The 14920-nt window shown below is 36.1% G+C and overlaps 1 protein-coding gene across 5 annotated transcripts in view; it reads right to left on the bottom strand.

Annotated features, from left to right (window-relative positions):
• Positions 1–14920, bottom strand: part of Mcu (mitochondrial calcium uniporter) — a 166524-nt gene that overhangs the window by 38698 nt on the left and 112906 nt on the right. For all 5 annotated transcript variants that reach the window (XM_020166560.2, XM_074079104.1, XM_074079106.1 and 2 more), the window contains one exon: positions 7286–7355. In XM_020166560.2, the coding sequence (XP_020022149.1) occupies positions 7286–7355 (70 nt within the window). The remainder of the gene's footprint in view (positions 1–7285; positions 7356–14920) is intronic.

The raw sequence follows: 14920 nt of genomic DNA, 5'->3' as shown, positions 1-14920 counted from the left end.
ATGAAGAAAAGTAAAATGATGCCTTGCCCTTGTATGAGCACCTCAATTCATTCACTTTACAGCTCTTGGTAAAATGAATTTCCTAGGAAATTCTCTAGCCTGGTCTTGTGTTTTAGAATTTAGTCAAAGCCTCATGGGATGCTTATGCAGATTTCTGGAACTCTTTGTCTTTATAGCTCCCTTCTCTCTGGATCAGTGTACACAATTTCTAGCTACCTTCCTGTTCACAAATTCTCATTCCTGTTCTGTCTTCTTGAACTTGGAAGCTGCCTCAGGTTGTCTACTGAGGCAGTGTAGGGGTCAACTGTGTTTTCCTTTCCTCTGGAGTCACGGGATTGTGCTGCCTATTTTCCAAAACTGGACAATAGGCTCTTTCTATGTTCTGTGTTAGTTATAACAGGACAGAAATTCCCACAGCAGTCACTAGTCATGGATACATGATTTAAATTTTTACATAAAAACTAAAAGAAAAAAAGTCCAAAATCTCTATTACCTTTTTCCTTCCAAAGGCATACATATGCTTTCTAAGGAAAAACAGGTCAAAATAATAATATACACCTAACACACAGCATGCACTATCTAACATTTGTAACATCTAGATACATTTTAAAAGTTTGTGGACCTTTCTTTTCGAAAAGAATCCTTAGCAATTAATCCAGTGTTGGAAACTTCTGATAATATGAACATTTCTATCTCTTCTGCAGGCAGTAATGATAATAAGATTATAAAATTAGGAGGTTAATTTATTAACCTGGCATTTACCCCAATTATATTCTTTCTATAAGTGAAAAAGACCCATTCAATAAGTAGAGTTGAATTTAAATAAAAGACAGGAATCTGTTAGTATTAAACATCTAATATTTGGAAGATTTCAAGAATACATCAGTTTCACGGGTAAGTGCTTAGAAATTACTGTTTTAAAATTACTGTTTTAAAATTACTGAGACAAACTGAGGGGGTGAGGGGTGGAGAGGGTGGAGGAGGGAGGCAGGGTGGAGAAATGACACAAACAATGTATGCACATGTGAATAAATGAATAAAAAAAAACTGAAAAATAAAATAACTGAGACAAAGTCAACAGAGAAAGTGGAGGTCTTTTGCACCCAGTTTAACTTTTTGCTTTAAAGAACATGAAGCCTTTCAAATAAATAAAGCATGAAAGCTTTGAGCAACTCTGCACGGAATAATACATTTAGGAGCTGACAAACATTTAGTGTAACACTGCTTTTAAAATATATCCCCAGGTCTCCTTCTTGGGAAAGAATGTGTGGGACACATTAGATTGTAATGTTTTTGTTTTTTTTTTTGGTTTGCAAACAAAAAAAGAACTACCAAGGTACCTCAAGTTTAACAACAGATAAAGTAAAAGGCTGGATGAAGAGAACAGTTACAATAATGACCCTTGTCAGCTACCATTCTCTAGAGAGAAATATTCTTTTAAAGTGTAAATTGCATCAAGAGACTCTTTGGATTTTAATCATTTGCTTTGATTTCCATATTAATAAAATAAAAAATAATCTAAATAGGCTCATCATCAATGAGCTTCAAAGAAGATTAGAAATTCTAAGGCATCTACTGTGAACACTTAGAGCCAGAACAGGACAACAGATTTAAGTTTAAAAACAAAACGCTACAGAACTGTATAGACTAAGAAGAGTAGTACAGGAACTACAAACATTTAAGAATGAAGAAAGAATATATGTATATATATATAATTTTATTTACTTATTTATTTATTTATTTATTTCTGTGTGTGGTACTGGGGCTTGAACTCAGGACCTTCACCTTGAGCCACTCCACCAACCCTATTTTTGTGAAGGGCTTTTCGAGGTAGGGTCTCCATGATCTTCCTGATCTCCTCCTGAGTAGCTAGGATAACTGGCACCTGGCAAGGAATAAATTTTTAAGAAATGCCTTTGAACCAGGTACTGGTGGCTCATGCCTTTAATTCTAGCTACTTAGGAGGCAGAGATCAGGAGTATAGTGGTTTGAAGCCAGCCTGGGCAAATAGTTTGCAAGACCCTTTGTTAAGAATACCCAATATAAAACAGGGCTGCCAGAGTGGCTCAAGCAGTAGAGTGCCTACCTAGCAAGTGTGAGGTCCTGAGTTCAAACCCTAGTACCACAAACAAAACAAAACAAAAAGAACTTTGAGGCATCAGGAGTAGAAAAATAGTCACAAACACCAGGCATGGTTGTATGTATCTGCAATCTCAGCACTCAGGAAGTGAATTCAAAGCCAGACTAGGTGACAAACACAGTAAGACCCTGCCTCAGAAAAAAGATAGTAATAAAATGTAAATGCTTGTCATTTGGTCAAATAATTAAAACAATGCTTACAAAAATTACATAGACAGGGCTGGGGGCATGGCTCAAGTGGTAGAGTGCCTGCCTGCCTAGCAAGCATGAGGCCCTGAATTCAAATCCCAGTGCCACCAAAATAACCCCCCCCCCGCAATCCCAAAAAACTCCATGTAGACAGTCTGGTTGGTGTTCAAAATAATGGGTACAATATATCACTTGATGAATGTAACCATATGCATCCTAAGGGCTTATGATCAAGGAGAATTGGTAAAATAAAGAAGTACATGTGGGTGTTATCTGCAAAGAAATCTGGACTGAACACTGTATGATCTGCCTTGTGATCTGTTTTCCCTTCCCCTTTTGGTAATATTCTGCATTCTATGACATATAATCATAGAATTTTAGTGCTGGCAAGGCAACAGAAGTCATGCAAACACTCTTCTTTTATGGCTAAGAAAAGTAAGTCCAGCAAGGTTAGGTTAACATTCCTAAAGTCACACAATTCATCTGATGCAACTTGGATCTCATCATTTGACTAAAAATTAGGCTACATATTTTAGGCTGCTAAATCCAGTGGAAAATTTACTCCTTAACTTACTTATTTTAGAAGCAACTAACAATGTTAACTACTCCTTCATTTTATAAAAAGTTTTCCTTTTGGTCCTATGATATTGCATTTTTCTGGTTCTTTACTTTTCTGTCTAGACCTTCTAATTTTCCTTTATTGAATATTCTTCCTCAATTCATCCCTTAAAAGTTTCTAAGTGCTTTATCCCAGGCCTCTGTGCTTCTCAATTCGCATACTCTCTAGGCAATCTCATATCCTCCTAAAGCTGCATTCAGTTATCTGCTGGGTAGTGAGGGTTCCCACAGGCACAAATCAAATTCAAACATCTTAAAATTAAATTCATCATCCTCTAGCCACCCATAATTTCAATCAATAACGTTATCATTATTTAATATCTGCCCAAGTCAAAAAGTTACCTTGTATCTTTGACTATTCTTAGAGCCAGACTGGATGCTCCTCCTAACTAACCAGTCATCACTTCTTTTCATTCCAATGCTTCTAATCCCTCCAATTCTCTCTATCACCACCATTTTAGTCTAGGTTTCTGCCATCTCTTTTTTTCTGTCATCTACACTGTAATTAAAATCCTTACTTCATTCTAGCATTGTTCTGGTTCAATTATTCTCAATGAAGCAAGGCGATTTTTCTTTCTCTAAAGGAAACCACTATCCTGAAGTTGGTAGTTGGTGTTTATGATATGATTCATGACACACGTGTACATATATGCAGATACCCTTGTGTGCTCACACATATATCTCAATGCATAATATACAGTGTCATGATAACTGGCTTCTAAGATGGCTTGTTATGATGGCTCTCTTGCTATGAGTATTTATGTACTTGTGTAGTCCCACCCCACACCAAATCAGGGCTGGTGTGTATGACCAGTAGAATACAGGGGAAGTGACAGTGTATAATTTCCAATGCTATGTCATAAAAGACTTTGTAGCTTCCACCTTACTTTCTCAGATTACTTGCTCTGAGGAAAGCCAGTCATCATGAGGATGATCCTGCAGCTCTATGGAGAAGCCTACATGAAGAGGTGGTGTCTCCCACCAAGAGTTAGCAATAATTTGTCACCTGCATTAGTAAGCCACATTAAAATTGGATCCTCCAGCCCCAGTCAAGTATTCATAAGTGGTGTAGCCCTAGCTAACATAGGACTGGAACTTTTTTTTTTTTATTCATATGTGCATACAAGGCTTGGGTCATTTCTCCCCACTGCCCCCACCCCCTCCCTTACCACCCACTCTGCCCCCCTCCCTCTCCCCCCTACCCCCTCAATACCCAGCAGAAACTATTTTGCCCTTATCTCTAATTTTGTTGTAGAGAGAGTATAAGCAATAATAGGAAGGAACAAGGGGTTTTGCTGGTTGAGATAAGGATAGCTATACAGGGCATTGACTCACATTGATTTCCTGTGTGTGGGTGTTACCTTCTAGGTTAATTCTTTTTGATCTAACCTTTTCTCTAGTTCCTGGTCCCCTTTTCCTATTGGCCTCAGTTGCTTTAAGGTATCTGCTTTAGTTTCTCTGCGTTAAGGGCAACAAATGCTAGCTAGTTTTTTAGGTGTCTTACCTATCCTCACCCCTCCCTTGTGTGCTCTCGCTTTTATCATGTGCTCATAGTCCAATCCCCTTGTTGTGTTTGCCCTTGATCTAATGTCCACATATGAGGGAGAACATACGATTTTTGGTCTTTTGAGCCAGGCTAACCTCACTCAGAATGATGTTCTCCAATTCCATCCATTTACCAGCGAATGATAACATTTCGAAGAAACATGGTTATGAGTAGTGGTATATACATTTACACTTGGGTTCCAAGACTCCAAAATGGTTCTCAAGTTGGGTGTGTGAGACTAGAGAGTTCATGATTTGGTTTCAGGGAGTCTATTTCACTATAAAATTATATGTAAAATTTCCTATGTGTGTGTGTGTGTGTGTGTGTGTGTGTGTATATATATATATATAAATTTGTCTAGAGAAAGAGTCTAGAGCTTTTACTAGAGCCTCAGGGTATTTATGACACAAGAAAAATGAAGAACCTGTAAGATTACTTTGGTAGGGAGTTTAAACATTTAAGATAATGTATATGTTTTATATCAGTTACTATAATACAACTAGATTTGTCAAATGATACTTAACAAGCAATCAATGAGAGGCAGTGTAATAATATACTAGGTATATAAGTATCACAATTAAATAATGTTGCATTTTAAACTTTGTAACTTTTTAAAAAAAGTAGTCAAGCCATCATGGGATGCTGAATATTACCCAGCAGCAATGACAAAGAACAGTGTATGATGATAGAAATGCCTGTTGACGCTGACTAAATTCTATTTACTAGAGTGCCTGTATATCACGTAGAGTTTCTCATGATATACTGACCTAAGGTAAAATTAATTTAGAAGTACATATTCAGAAAGATGTAAAGGTAGAAGGTAGTATGGATATTGAGCTGCATTGAACAATTTTGTGCTTTTATTTCTTTTTAGCTAATATGAGCTGGTTTTCTTAAGAACGGCAAATATTGATAGATATTTTGGGAGTCGTTTTTTTTAAAAAGTTGCTATGGAAGGAAGGGAAGGAGGGAGGAAGGACAGAAGGAAGTTTAGTTTTTGCAAAAATACTGCTTTCAACTTCTCATGCAGTATAGGAGTAACCTACTAGAATTTATGCCCTGGGAAAATATTCAGCCATACTCCACTACAACTATACCATCATTAAATTATTGAACTACTTCCATATGGATTGGTATATAGGATTGGTAAAGGATCATAGCAAATGCAATTAAGTGGTAAGATAAACATAAATTCCAACGTAAATTCATTAGCTCAAATTAAATTACTGCCACTGAATTTCATAATAACCAATGGTACTTGAGCTTCCTGATGTAATGTGATCTGGTTGATTATTAAATGTAACTACTGAATATATACTGATATATGCTAACATTGAATATATAATGATTTTAGAGAATATTTTAAAATAAAATTCTGTTAGTTCAGCAAAAACCGAGAGGATTCAGCACTATAAATAATTATTTTTACATTGAGAGAAACTCTCTCTTGAAACTATCTAATGATGCAACAGTAATAGAGGAAGGTAATGGGATCTGGGAGTGGTACAGGCATAGATGTGGACAGCCTCTGTTTGGCTGTGCAGTATACCAAGACAGTGTTGGGGGAAGAGAAATACCCACCCACTGCTCTGGGGGGCTTAAGGAGTGAAGAAGTAGGTGACATTATGGTCCTCTGACTCTCAGCCTTGTGAGAAATTCTGGTATCTAAGTATATACTGGTACTGAGTCTTCACTAGGGGGCAATACACCTCTTTGTTCTCTGACTGCAACAAAGTGGAATGCTGGTTTTTAACTTATATATTAATTGGTTTTTCTTTATCAGCTTTTTTATATCTTTAAGACATAGGAAAAATAAAGCTTCGTTTTGGTTCTGGTCCATTTTTCCTTTAAACCTTTCCATACTACAAATAAGTAAGCATAAAAGGGTATTTCCTCTAAGTTTAGAGAACTTAGCAGATATGAGCATATTGCTTATAAATTTAGATAACGCAACAGCTTTCGGGAAGGGGATTCTGATAACACTTCAAGATATATACTGACTAAATACAGAGGATTCTAAGAGTTTTATGATTCTTCAGCTTTAGGTGACCTTGTAAATTTGCAGGATACTCTTTCAATGCTTGCTATCTATGAATTAATGTTTATAAAGTTGAACTTAGAGCTCTATGAAACTAGATTTTACACAGAAGAATCATTTTACAGTAAAACCCTAAGCCAAGCAAAAGGAATTATAACTGTACAATACCAGGTAAGAGAAATGATAATAAAAGTTAGAAACATGTCTCACTCCACTACTATACAAACAACCAAAGCTTAGACCCCATTGCCAGCTTATAGCATTGTGGATATCAACAAGGGATCACATGTGATCCCCAAGCATCTGTTGACCCCCTCTCCCCATGTCAAGAAAGTAATTGTAGCCCTAACCTAAGGGAAGAGAAAAGATAGCAAGAATAGAGGGTCTCAGACTTTCAATTGCCTCTGTCTAGGCCCTGATGCCACGAGGAGCTAGAGTGTTTGATCATTATCCATGGTGTGAAACCCAAAAGAATACCAAATATGGCACTTCTGTGATCTTCACATTAAATATGACCTCAGTTTTCAAAACATAAATGAACATTCCATAACTTATGATGATTTGATGGATTATTGGTTTTCCTTCTCCTCAAAACTCACTAGATCCTCATCCAAATTTTATTGCCCCTTAACTCTCCCTTCTCTCTTTGACCCCCAAGACCTCCTTAAGTGAAACAGTAAGAACAGGAAGCACTGAGCATAAGGAGGGAAACAAAAAATGAGACATTAAAACAAAATGGATTTGCCAAAACTCACCATCAGAGGGCACAACAGTACTGCAGTAAACAACTCCCAAGTTCTGCCAGGAAGAGAGCCTTTGGTGCATCTATAAAAATAACAGACATATCTACTGTCAAGAAAGAACAACAAATGTTACACACGTTTGGGGAAAATAAAAATAGCTTTTAAGTATGTAAGTAGTATGTATTCTTTATAGAAAAGTTTAAAAATAGAGAAAAAAAGGAAACAAAAGTCTTTCAAACTCAAAACATCTTAACATATCAACAGTGAATATTTTGGTGTGTTTCAATATTATAAATGAACACATGTACATACACATAAACACACATATTAAACAAAATTTGAATTATACCTGACAAACCATTTCCTACCTACTTTTAATTAATACTGATTTGAAGAGCTATCAAATCTAAACTAAATTTTCATGCTTCCTCTTCCTCCTGTTAGCTTTTACTCATTTATTCACTTTTGGTGATATCAGGGTTTGAACTCATACTTGCTAGGCAAGGGCTCTACCACTTGAGCCATGCCTCCAGTCCCCCTGTTAGCTTTTAGATCTGCATTTGCCCCTTGTTTTTTAGACAGATACTAAGTAGATATAACATAAATTTACCATTATTTGGGTCTTTCACTCTCCTTTTTAAAAATTTGGATAGGCACCCTCAGTCCTTGAGTCCTTAATCACTATGTGCTTCAGAATGTCAGAAGAAAATCCATACTCAATTTAGGTACTCATAACTAAAGTAAATTTCAGAAATAATACTAAAGACATTTATAACTTGCCAATGTTTAATTTTTTTTTTGTGCCTTTTCCCTTTCCAGGTCCAAAAAGTATCAAAAAAGGAAGAAAGGAAGACATTAAGTGACTAAAAACCAATGTTTTGTTCTTAGAGTCTGTTATCTTCAACACAAAGAAAAATCATTTAGGACTGACTATGACAACATGTATCTTAACACAACTACAGCACATGGCAGATTTACTTCATTTATGTAAATATTAATTCCCACCTCCTTCCAACTGAGTATACAGAAATGTGAGACTGACACTGACATCTATCTAGCTATCTAGCTATCTATCTAGCTATCAACTATCTATCTGGCGGTACTGGGATTTTTAACTCAGGGTTTTGTACTTACTAGGTAGGTGTTTTACCACTTAAGACACACCTCCAGTCTGAAACTGACATATAAAAAATATAAATTATTTAAAATTTCTTGAGACAAGGTTGTAGCTAGTTTAGTTTTTCAGGTTTATATCTTTGATTTATTAGGAGTTAATTTTAGTTCAATGTAAGAAGTAGAAACATAACTAATTTCCCTCTAATACCACAGTGAATAATTAAACTTTTCCTCATTTATTTGATATGCTAGCTTTATAATTTTCCAAATACCTACTCAGATGAATTTGGATCTATTTCTGATCTTCTGTCTAACAATGTATCTGCTCATGCCCTAGTAACCACATGGTTTCAACATTCTAGTTTTGTACCATGTTTAAATTTTGGGTAGGGCTACTTTTCTCTCATACTTTTCTTTAAGAATTTTCCTGACTATTCCTGCTGATTCATTTCTCCACATCCATTCATCATCTGAAGTACTAGGGATTGAACCCAGGGACTCATGCATATTGGCAAGTTCTCTACCACTTGAGCCATGCCCCAGTCCCTTTTGTATGTGTTTTGTTTCTGAGATAGGATTTGCCTACTCTGCCTGGGCTGGTCTCCAACTCACCAATCTTCCTGCCCTACCAGTACACCACCATGGCAACATCCATACAATCTTTAGAGTCAGTTCATCTAGTTACACACATGCATACACACAATTCTATTAGTTTCAAAAAACAGTACAGTTTAGAGGTCAAAGGCACTTATATAATCTGGAATCATCCTGCTCCAGTTCAGGTTGTAGTTTAGTCAGTTACTCTGACTGCAACCTTAGGAAAGTTTGTTAGCCTCTTTGTGCCTTGGTTTCTATACTGAAAACTGGATCAAGAGTACTGCTAAAACCTCCCACAGAAAGTCTTTATAAGGACTGAGTAATATGCCTGATAAACAGCACTACAATAAACTTTAACCAGTGTTTTAAGATCATACTAACTCCATGAGTTAACATAAAGGAATCTAACATCTTTATGACTTGGAGTCTTTTTAACCAAAGAACCTTGTAAGCTTTTCCCTTTACATCTCTATTTGTATCCTTGAGAAGCATTTTAAAGATTTCTTCAATATTATGTACTCATGTATGAAAATGGCAAAATGAGACCTGTTGAAACTATTCAAGGAATGGGAAGAGGGGGCATAAAGGAGAATAATGGAGGGGGTGAATTCAACTGTAATATATTGTAAAAACTTTTGCAAATGTCACAATGTACCCCCAATACAACAATAATGTGATAATAAAAAAAAGATTTCTTCATACAAATCTAGTATCCTCTTTCTTTGTGTAGTGCTTTTTGTACTGTCTTGCACAATATTAAGATCACAATGTCTGTATTTTTTAGTTTACTGTTACATCTCTGACAGTCCATTCATTTGATTATCCTTTCTGCATTTCTTTTAGGAATGTCTCAGTAGTTCATTCTCCTTGTGATCTAATTGGGGAATCTTTTAATAGGAAAATTTAGCCTCCCTTATTTACCTTTACATTACATACATATTTAATCATTTTTCTATTATGAAAATTTACATGTTGTCTTTATTTCTGCTTTCTTCTTTAAAGTAGTTTACTAAAGCCAGGCATGGTGGTACACATCTATGATCCCAGCACTCAGGAAGCTTCCCCAGTAGTAGTTGGCATTACAGGTATGAGCCACTGCATGTGGCCTGGTTATGCTTTTTTTTCTTCCCATCTACCTTCAAGTTTAGTTTATCGTATTATTTCTCTTAGAGTTTGCTTTTCACTTCATCTATGCATCTAAGTATCAACTACCTACCTTCCTATTCACTTCTCTCCACTCTAACACTTAAGTTGCTGAGTTTGTTTTAAGTGACAGTCTTTGACAGCAGGATATAAAACATGACTTTATACTATTTCTGTCCCTCATTCTCATAACTTTCATTACTTCTATCATTAGTACACTGTCACATTCTGCTCTGTAAACCTAACTTTCATGCTTGTTCTATCTATATTCTATAGATCAATGGGCTGTATGCCTACTGCCAATTCTTCAGCAGTAGTTTCTGCTTTCATTTCGTGGTTGGCTGAGCCTCTCCTGTAGAAGGGCTCATGAGAACTAAATTTCCTGAAGCTTGACATGTTAATTCCTAAATTAATCTTTCCTGGAGGACTTGGTAAAGTGTTAGTGTTGAATGTTGCTCTGGAGTAATCTGAGGCCATCCACTTCCTTTGGGGCATTTTGTACCAGGCCCCCAGCCTGCAACCATAGGTGTCATGTCTTGGAGTCTTTATTGGGTCTGCAGCCTTTATATATTGTGCTTTGGAATTGCAGAGCTCTGCCTGGGGTGCCAGAGATGGACCTTATACTTCTGCTTCTTACTCTCATTCCTAGTTTAAGGTGTGAGAAGAGAAGGGAAAAACCCATGCCTTTACTAGACCATTATCTGTTACATAGTAACTTTCAACATTGACTTTTCAAACATACATAGAAGAGAGCAAAGAGTGAGAAAATCCCATGTAACTGTCACTTGCTTCAATATTTAGCAACATTTTGTCCAACTCAGTTCCTCTACACCTACCCAGTTTCCCCTTCAAGTGTCTTAAAGGAAATTCCAACCTTTTATTACTTCACCTAAAAATGTTCAGAATAGATCTACTGTAACGTTTGAAACCGGAAGCTCTCTGTCCTCTATGATTTTTACAAATTATCCTTACCAATAATAAGAGGTTCTTGGTGAGGCAGAGAACTACATAAATACATGACTATTTATGAGTAATTTTTGTGAGATGCCAGAACATGGGTAGGCAGAGCCACAAAATTAAGCTTTATCAGAATACAGCTAGGCTCACTCATATCTTTAGCTGGTTAATCTACTCTCTCTCTACAACAGAATTCATTAGCTGGAATTGGGTAGCTGGGAGAGAGCTGAGTAGCTGCCACAGAGGCCACATGGTCAAAGCCTAAGATACTTAACAGTCTGGCCCTTTAAGAAAATGTTTGCTGATCCTTGCTATAGAACAAAGTTTCTGTAGTTTTGGGATAATTTGTTTTCCAAAAAGCTTTCCCAGCCAATTTCTCTAATGACATTGGCAATTATAAAATATTATTTATTTATTTATTTAGAGACAGGGTCTTACTATGTTGCCCAGGCTGGTCTAGAACTCCTGGACTCAATCCATCTTCCACCTCAGCCTCCTGAATAGCTGGGACTTAGAGCCACCATGTCAGCTCATTTATTACATGTTCACAAACACACATAAAAGTGCTTCTCTTTCTTTAAACTGTCTCATGGTTTACTCCCTAGCAAGGCCAACAGAAGAAAAATGATTTTGCTCTTGCCTTTTCTCCTTGAAATGTGATAACAACAAATAAACACATAAAAGAAAAACACAGAAGTGATTATAAATGCTCAAGACCAAAGAAACATTATTATTTTAAGCTGTTTTCCGTGACTTTTCTAGATCAAAAATATTTTGTTCTGTAATTGTTTATTCTTAATCTGTAACAAGAAAATAGCTTTTACATTTTTTAATTTTCTTTTTAATTGCAAGCTTTTAATAAATACTTGGCTAATGCTGGAGTTTTCAAAATATGTCAAGAAGTTTGCTGAGGGTGGAGCTAAAAGTGGTAGAGCATGTGTTTAATATGCACAAGGCCCTGGAATGGAGGATGCTGTGCGTGTGTGTGTGTGTGTGTGTGTGTGTGTGTGTGTGTGTGTGTGAAAGAAAGAGAGAGAGAGAGAGAGAGAGAGAGAGAGAAAGAGACAGAGACAGAAGGCAAAAAAATGAAAATTCAGAGCTGGTGGAGTGGCTCAAGTGGTGGAGCACCTGCCTAGTTCAAACCCTAGTAACACCAAAAAAAAAAAAAAAAAAAAAAAAGGCAGAAACATTTGGCAAATGGTATATATTATTCATATATTCCAATTTCACAGCTAGAAACCAAAGTTAAAGTGAAGCAGAGTATGTACAAAAACAATCAGGTTCACACCTGTAATCCTAGCTACTTGGGAGGCAGAGATCAGGAGGATCAAGGTTAAAAGATAGCCCAGGACAAATACTCTATCTCAAAAAAGCCCAACACAAAAACTGGGCTGGGGGAGTGGCTCAAGTGGTAGAGGGCCTGCTTAGCATGTGTGAGGCTCTGAATTTAAACCCAAGTATTGCCAAGAAAAATCAGAGAAGGGGTAACTGTAGGCAATACTAATGCCAAATGAACAAGGAGATTTGGTACCACCACAGTCCCTTGAAAAGAAAACCTAAGTTTATATTTTTCATATAGAATAGTCTACTGCTTTGATAAGTAACTTGCGAACTTCAAGGAAAAGAAGAGCTTTAATGGGCACCCTGTATTAAAACATTTCCCTTTAACCTTAACCCCAGGGGAGGAAAAATGCCCATCAGCATCAATATTAAGCCTCCAAAATACTGGAACTTTAAAACCCCAAGACATAGGATTCAAGTCAGCGAAAAAGTCAAACCTTAGTGTGCTTTGTCTCGAAAGAGACATTTCATGCCCTCAGACCAAATTATTAAATTCAAGCCAAAACTTATTTTTTTAAAGTCCTTTACTTCTATCATAAATTATGCAACTCTCCCTATATTCACCTTTCATAGTTCTGAAGAGCAAACTCCGCAGGCTATTTCTGCCAGCAACACGAGAAGATTGTTGAGTCTAAATAACCTGTCAATACCCCCAAAATATTCATAGCCAATTAGACACGAGATGAAAAAAAAGGAAAAGTGTGGAGAAAAAGAGGAAAAAAATTAATAAAGGAGAATAAGGTTAATTTCCTTATTAACCCAGCTCCCTTTATTTAAGAAAATACTGAGATCTAATTTCATTAGGAAACAAATATCTAATAACTGTATCAAAGTACCCCAAAATATAGTATAGTAATTATATTAAGTAGCTTTAGATAGAACAAATATGTATTTGTCCAAGACTAAAACATTATAAACAGCTTCACTATGCCACAAAATTTAGATGTGTCAAACTATATGCTGCACTTCTTGTTATATTTTCTTCAGTATAACATTGGAATGCCTGTAAAGATGGATTTTTTTAGTACAGCTTCAAAGTCTCTTTTTAAAGACCAGAGTGCTCATCTTTCAACAACTTTGCTAAATTTGTCTCCAAAGCTTATACGCATTCTGCGATTAACAGAGTAAAACTCTTTCAGTTGGTCTAAAGCAAGACATACCTATAGCAGTTTCTATGACTTGGGGTTAGTATGCACCAAGCTCTTGGTATAATAAACATGGAGATCTGATAGAGGGGGGACACCAGTTAGACGATGCGGGCCCACTCGTATAACTCACAATCTTGAATTTCATTTTCCCCATCTGTTAAATCAACAACAACAAAACTGACTATTTCACAAGACTGCTTTTAACTGAGGATAAATGGTAATATAAATGTGACAACACTTGTAAGGCACTTTGTTTCAACACTTTAATGTTCAACAGAAATATAAACTCAAAGCAAATTTTCAGTCTCCTTAAGGGTTCGACTCTTTCTGTAAAGAATTTAAGTATAATGCATTTCAAAAGCCATAATACCTCTACACAGAGATGTTTACAATATAAACACCTTGCAATGTTAAAACATCTCTTCAGGTAGCATGACAGAAACACAGAGACTAAATTCAGGATACATTTATTCTCTCTCTCTCTCTTTTTTTTTTTTTTTTTGCAATACTGGGGCTTGATCGCAAGGTCTCAAACTTCCTAGGCAGATGCTCTATCAATTGAATCATGGTCCCAGCCCTTTTTTTTCTTTAGTTATTTTTCTAGTGTCTCATGTTTTTGCCCAGGACGGGCTTCAGACCTGGAATCCTCCCACACAGCTAGGTTTACACACACACACACACACACACACATCACATCCTGCTTGTTATTTGAAATGGGGTCTCATTAACTTTATGCCTGGACTGGACTTGAACTTCAATCTCTACTTCCTGAGTGGTTAGGATTACAGACATGCTCCACCATGCCCAGTCCTCTTTTATTTTCCTTTCAATAATTTATCAAGGAAATAAAGTTTCTCATACAGTTTAAGTGAAAGTAGTATTTATATTTTGTAAGTTAAATTATATATTACAGCTTAACACAGAAATTACTCATCCCTCGATTATTTATGTTTACTACATTTTATTAAAACATGGGCCAATATTTTCATCTCTAGAATAGATTATAACTTTATAACAGAACTCATGATTCAATATATACCTTTAATTTCCAAGAGAATTTCACATCTATAAAACAAGATCATAGCAATACCTTTTGCTGCATCTTTCAACATCAGTTTTCTAGTTAAGACATCAAATCTACCAAAAATTATCAATGAGGTTACTTAAAAAATAATACCTGTTCACTAAATAGTACTTTGTGAGGATTAAGTAAGAGGATATATATAAGTATACCTTTATTATTATGTTGTATAGTTAAGGTAAGTCTTTAGCCATAAAATTCTTTACCACTGTTGATCTGTCAGGAGAATAACACAACAGAGACCATAGATCTTAACTATAATTA

The sequence above is a fragment of the Castor canadensis genome, chromosome 7 (assembly GCF_047511655.1).
Source record: "Castor canadensis chromosome 7, mCasCan1.hap1v2, whole genome shotgun sequence".
NCBI classification, from domain to species: Eukaryota; Metazoa; Chordata; class Mammalia; order Rodentia; family Castoridae; genus Castor; species Castor canadensis.
The sequence above is the reverse complement of the archived record's forward strand: the minus strand, read 5'-3'. Positions and strand labels throughout refer to the sequence as shown.